At 41.4% G+C, this 5,712-nt stretch overlaps 1 protein-coding gene across 2 annotated transcripts in view; it reads left to right on the forward strand.

Moving 5' to 3' along the window:
- Positions 1 to 2,287: 2,287 nt before the first annotated feature.
- Positions 2,288 to 5,712, forward strand: part of gtpbp10 (GTP-binding protein 10 (putative)) — an 11,750-nt gene continuing 8,325 nt past the window's right edge. Inside the window, exons 1-5 of one of the 2 annotated variants that reach the window (XM_042107896.1) lie at positions 2,288 to 2,470; positions 2,872 to 2,985; positions 3,205 to 3,398; positions 4,706 to 4,797; positions 5,606 to 5,712. The exon at positions 5,606 to 5,712 is cut by the window's right edge and continues 38 nt beyond it. In XM_042107896.1, the coding sequence (XP_041963830.1) occupies positions 2,438 to 2,470; positions 2,872 to 2,985; positions 3,205 to 3,398; positions 4,706 to 4,797; positions 5,606 to 5,712 (540 nt within the window). In that variant the 5' untranslated portion in view covers positions 2,288 to 2,437. The remainder of the gene's footprint in view (positions 2,471 to 2,871; positions 2,986 to 3,204; positions 3,399 to 4,705; positions 4,798 to 5,605) is intronic. The other variant, XM_042107897.1, reaches the window with a different exon arrangement.

Consider the following 5,712-nt stretch of genomic DNA (forward strand, 5'->3'; position numbering starts at 1 on the left):
GTAGCACAATATGTAGCGTCATTGCTATATGGTCATTGCTACCATGCGTTTAAAATGACCTGACACTCATTTGAGAGTCACGACTAGCTTTCCCGATTATAGCCCATTAGGTTATATTAAAATGCCTGCTGGTAAATGTCTTCACCTGGCTGTTGTGATATTAGACACAGCTTTTTTATTGTCTCCAACTCTACTTGCAGATTATTATATCAGTAACATTCACTTCAAGCCCATCATACTTTGAAATCTTATTTCCCTTGAAATTATATCGTCCTCTTATCTTTAGTCCGGCTCTTCATCTTTCACCTGGCAGTCTATGGTGTAATGAGATTTATGTTGTAAGATGTGCCATGTTTGTTGAGATATGATGTTGATATGGAAGTGGGGGTCAGGCAGACAATGATTGACAATTATCATTAGTATTTAAAGGGGAAGCACAAAAATATCTTTAATGCAATTTACCTTCATAAAAACGTACATATGTCCGGTAAACAAACAACTTCGTAAACAAAAATAAAGTTTCAGTTTGCATCCCGTTATGGCTCGCTTATGGCATTAAGCAGGCGCTTGCCCAATCCGTGCGCCCTCGCCAGGACACAGTCTATATACTTTCCCCAGAAGGTCTGCGCGAGGTCTGCAAACAGAACAGTGTGCTTTGGCTGCTGCGACGACCTCAGCTGCATTAGAAAGTCCCACAGACTATCCACATTTTCCGACACGCGCAACTTGCGGTAGTGTATAACTGCTCGTGATGCAGCTTCCCAGCATTCACTGTTGATCTCCCCATGGATGCCCGGCGGGATAGGGACGCCCGCGCCGCTGGATATAATAAGGACTCGCGGCAAAGGAGTAGAGGACGCAGTCAAAAGCGTCAGACACAAGAAAATAGTGCTTTGCCATTGGACTTTCAAATATCTCATCATCAGAGAGGAGTTGGTAGGACACCTTGGAGAGTCAAAGAGAAGATTGAGACAGTGAGGCACACAAAGGTTATGCAAAGTGGAATGAGTGTCAACTTTGAACCGGATGATAGGTAGTATTCTTTTCTCTGAGTGGAGTTATCAGTGCGGTGTAGCCTAGTCCATAGCCTGATCGTTTTGCCATTGCAATTATAAACCAGATGCATTCTGCCATTGCAATTATAAATCAGATGCATTCAGTTGTGTTAAATAACGATATTGACTTCACACTCAAATTAAACTTATTTGAAAAAATGAACTTACATTACTCAGCTCAGTGTCCCGTAGGCGTCCAAAATTCTTCTCCGCGAGAAATTCGGACAGTGATGGCCAAGTGTGACTTTATAGTCTATGTGCGCCAACGTCATTGGCGTCATTGCCATATAGTCATTGCGTTTAAAATGAGCTGACTCTTACTTGAGAGTCACGACTAACCTTCCCGATAATAGCCAATTAGGTTACAATAAAATGCCTAATGGTAAATGTCTTCACCTAACTGATATTGCTTATGATATTAAGCAAAACTAGCAGGCAACAGTGGCTATCCAGCGTTGACTATAGATAGACGGATGTAGATAGATAAAGGGACAGACAGTATGCCAAACAAAACGATAGCTTAAAGAAAATAGCCTGAATAGGATAAAAGTGAAAATAGATGAAGGGAACTGTGCAAATTTAATTTTAGATAATTGCAGTCAAAGGAGGAGTCTCCTCTCCCATCACAGAGGAAAGTTATTAGGCCTACATGATAGCCTATAATATAATATAATATCATATAATATCATATAATATCATATATAATGCAGCATAACAGGCTATATTATAATATAAACTAATAGGCTAATATAATATAAAATAATAGCCTATAACATAAAATATGCCTGATACAATTATTCGGACATTCTATCTGTGACCTATTGCAATCTAGACATGTATTCTGTGACAGGCTGTTACAGCATTACAGAGCTTTGCTCTAAGGCCACCCACAAGTAAACATTAGGAGCCTTCGCTATTACATTTCAATGAACTTCTCAGATAGAATATCCTCAATGTCCTACAGTCAGTGACAGCAGGGTATCACTGGTATATCTCTGCTATGAACATAAAGGGGGAAAATGACACATGCGTATACCTATTGTAAATGTGTTTGCTAGCATGGATAGGCTATAGAAAAATAGGTATATTGTGGTACCATGGACAGCATCCTGATGAAGCCAGTACTCGAATGACCCGTATGGACCTAAACGGTAACTTTCAGGTTTGGTTTTGATTGGCACTGATAACATCCAATCACTTTGCGAGTCTAAGCTCTCAGCCCTGACGCCCTCTTCCTGTTTGGACCTGCACATGCACAGTAGACACACATGGAAGACGCCACACGTTACTGTCTATGACTTTAACAGGGTGAGAGTAAGCATGTAAAACGGCCAAAGCAACGGCAGTCGTATTATTTTATAACAACCCAAGCGTGCAACACAATGGTTTGGTTAAGCAGATGTTGTTTCCGGAAGGTTTGTAAAGCTACTTCGTGTTTTCCAACATAACCTAGCAAAGGCTAGGTAACGTTATGTTAGTTAGCTAACCGGCCAAGTCCATTCAAATGATGGGATCAGTGTCTACATTCTTTACGCTGTCAGCTCTGTGAATATTAGATAGGCCTATTAACCCATTAGTAAAAAAAACCTCAAGCTCTGTCAATGACGCCTTGCAAATGTAACATCAACGTTAGCTAACCTCGCTGGCTTCAATCAAAGTGGAAGCTCGTAAAAAGTCGTAGTTTGCTAACATAGCCCCACAAACTCTCAAATGTCTGACCGACTTTCTGTAAGTAGTGATATTCTTGTCATTGGCCTTATGCAGTGCAAACAGTGTGATTACTCTTTAGATGAGTTTTCTATGACTTTGTCCATAGCAAATTCTACTGTGCGCAACTTGGCCCACCAGCCTTAACAAGGTTAAATCTTTTAGCAAACATCAAAAAATGGCACAAGAACAGTTTGGACTGATGCGTGTCAACAGAGTAAAGGTAACAAAGTCACACTGCCAGAACGAGTGTAACTTACTTATTGTATAACTGTTTTCAATGGCCAGACTGTTAAACTCGGTTTAGCAAATTAAGCCTTATGCCAACAACCGAATACTCATAAATTGCACCTTAATTTATTCTCACATGGAGATACATTCCCTATAAGTTATGTGTACTAGTCGCTCCTGTAAGAAGTCTTTGTGTTTTTTCATCTGACAGTATGCAAACTTTGTTGATCACCTCCGGGTGTATGTGAAAGGAGGATCAGGGGGGATGGGGTTGCCTCGTCTGGGGGGTCAGGGTGGAGATGGGGGAGATGTGTGGGTGGTCGCCTCCAAAGACCTCACCCTGAAGAGCATCAAGGACCGCCACCCAGAGAAGCGCTTTATGGCCGGAGTCGGCGACAACAGCACGTGAGTAGGCTACAGTACTGATGTATGTAGGGGCAGGTGCTGTTCAAACGTTGTCAACTGGGATCTCTGTATAGTGTATTTGTGATGATAAGTTTCTCCGTTTGCAGTTTGTGTCCAGAACAGTTGTACAGATGCATCAAAAAAAATTAGAATAAAGTGGAAAAGTTCATTTGGAAAGTGGTCAAGCCTTTTTTTGTTTTAAACTTGATGATTATGGCTGGCTGCTCTACGAGTGCCGTATCAAAGCATATTCATGGAAGTTGACTGGAAGGGAGAAGTGTGGTATGAAAAGGGGCACAAGCAACAAGGATGACCGCAGCCTTGAGAAGATTGTCAACCAAAGCCAATTCGAGAACTTTGGGAAAGGGCACAAGGCGTGGACTGAGGCTGGAGTCAGTCACCATTTTGCAGAGACATGTCCAGTAAATGGCCATCAAGTGTCGCATTCCTAGTGTCAAGGCATATTTTGACATACTTTGATTTTTTATTTGATTTCCATGAGCTGAACAAGGCTTGAAATATTTCACTTTATGTGTAACTCCTCCGATTATATTTGCATTGGTGCCTACTGCCTAATGCTCTGTTTTCATTAAGACTTGAAAGCCAAGGCTAAGCGATCAGTAAAAGCTCAGAACCTCCAATACATGTTTGATAGTTGAGGGAGACACTTCCCTCCCAGTGTTCAAATATCCTCAAAATGTACCCTCTAATATACGATGATGGTCCTCGTCATCAGCGATGCTTTCTCATCAGTTGGCATTTGTCAGTCGTCCTGGTCACTACATCAGCTCAAGGTCACCTTAATTTGGCTGCAATGGAGAGAGGAGGGGAAGGAAAACAACAGGAGGACAGAGAATGACCTTCACAAGTGAGAGATGACCTTCACAAGTGAGAGATAGCCAAGATATGAGCCAGACAGCAGGTCCTGACATTTAGGGTCAGCTTTTTGTTTTCTCAGTTTTTTGTCCCTGTCCTGTATGATGATTTGCCTGAAAATCACTTACACTTGATGAAACACGAAGGCCTTTGTTACTTAATCTATCTGTAGTGCTTTGTAGACCAAGACAAGAGTTAATGGCAGTCTTGAAATGGGGGTTCAACTTGCAGATGTCCAGTTTGTAGCACAGTATAGTGCAGAAGGTAAAGGTTTACCTTTTTGTAGCTAACGTTGGACTGGGTGCATGTTTCTGAAAACAGGGATCACTTCTGAGGACATCTCTGTGTTGCTAGCGTCTCTGTGTTGCTAGCATGTATGTCTGCTTTAATCTGTTCTGTTGACAGCATTTGTTTATATTTTACCCGTATAGTGTCCGGGCACTGAAAGGAAAGAAAGGATCTGACTGTGAGATCCTTGCACCTCCAGGAATCACGGTCACTAATGACAACGGCAAAGTCCTAGGTTAGTAGGTAACTACTGTTAAAGGTCTGATCTTGTCCTTGCCAGACGTGATTGAATAAATTATATGTGCCAGTTATTTCTACGTTGACACATACATCCATTTGTGTTGCCAATAGAGTTAAAAGGTGCTGTTCACACTTTTTGCTCAAATTCAGTGTTTATAAACAGTCCTGCCGTTGTGTGAAAGTGTGAAACAAAAACAATGCATCAAACTAAACCACAAAGTTCCAGCCAGTCAACACATTGCTTCATGAGCTCAGTATAGAGGAATGTGATTTGATTATGTGCTGAGCTAAATATCACAGAGCTTTAGTGGACCCTGCATGTTGACATCATTGATTTATGTATTTTGCTGACCTGATATGGACAGGTGGAGATGTACAGAAAGTACTTTACAAACACTTTTATCCAAAGCCACAGAGACAGGCAAAGTCGCGTTGAGGAATGGGGACGGCCATCAGTCACATAGGGCTGCAGCTAACGCTTATCTTCATAGTCAATTAATTGATTTATTAATTAGTTGTTTGATTGATAAAATAATGATCAGTGTTTCCTAAATTATGTCCTCAAATGGCTTGTTTTTTCCACATGCCAAAGATATTTAGTTTACTATACAAATCAATAGTCAAAATATTTAGTTTACTATAAAAATCAAAAAAGCTGCAATCAGTGAATTTTGAGACATTTTCCTTAAAAAATTACACAAACCGATTACCAAAACAGTTTGCAATTAATTCCAACTAATGAGCTAATGGATTAATTGCTGCAGACCTACAGTCATGATCCCTGTGCCTGTGTCCCCTGCCAGGCATGCTGAACGCAGTGGGGGATAAGGTCCGTTTGGCCAGAGGGGGCCAGGGCGGAGCCTTCCACTCGGACTTCCTTCCCAGCAAGGGCCAGGTGCGCCATGTCAGG

The sequence above is a fragment of the Alosa sapidissima genome, chromosome 10 (genome assembly GCF_018492685.1).
Source record: "Alosa sapidissima isolate fAloSap1 chromosome 10, fAloSap1.pri, whole genome shotgun sequence".
Classification (NCBI taxonomy): Eukaryota; Metazoa; Chordata; class Actinopteri; order Clupeiformes; family Clupeidae; genus Alosa; species Alosa sapidissima.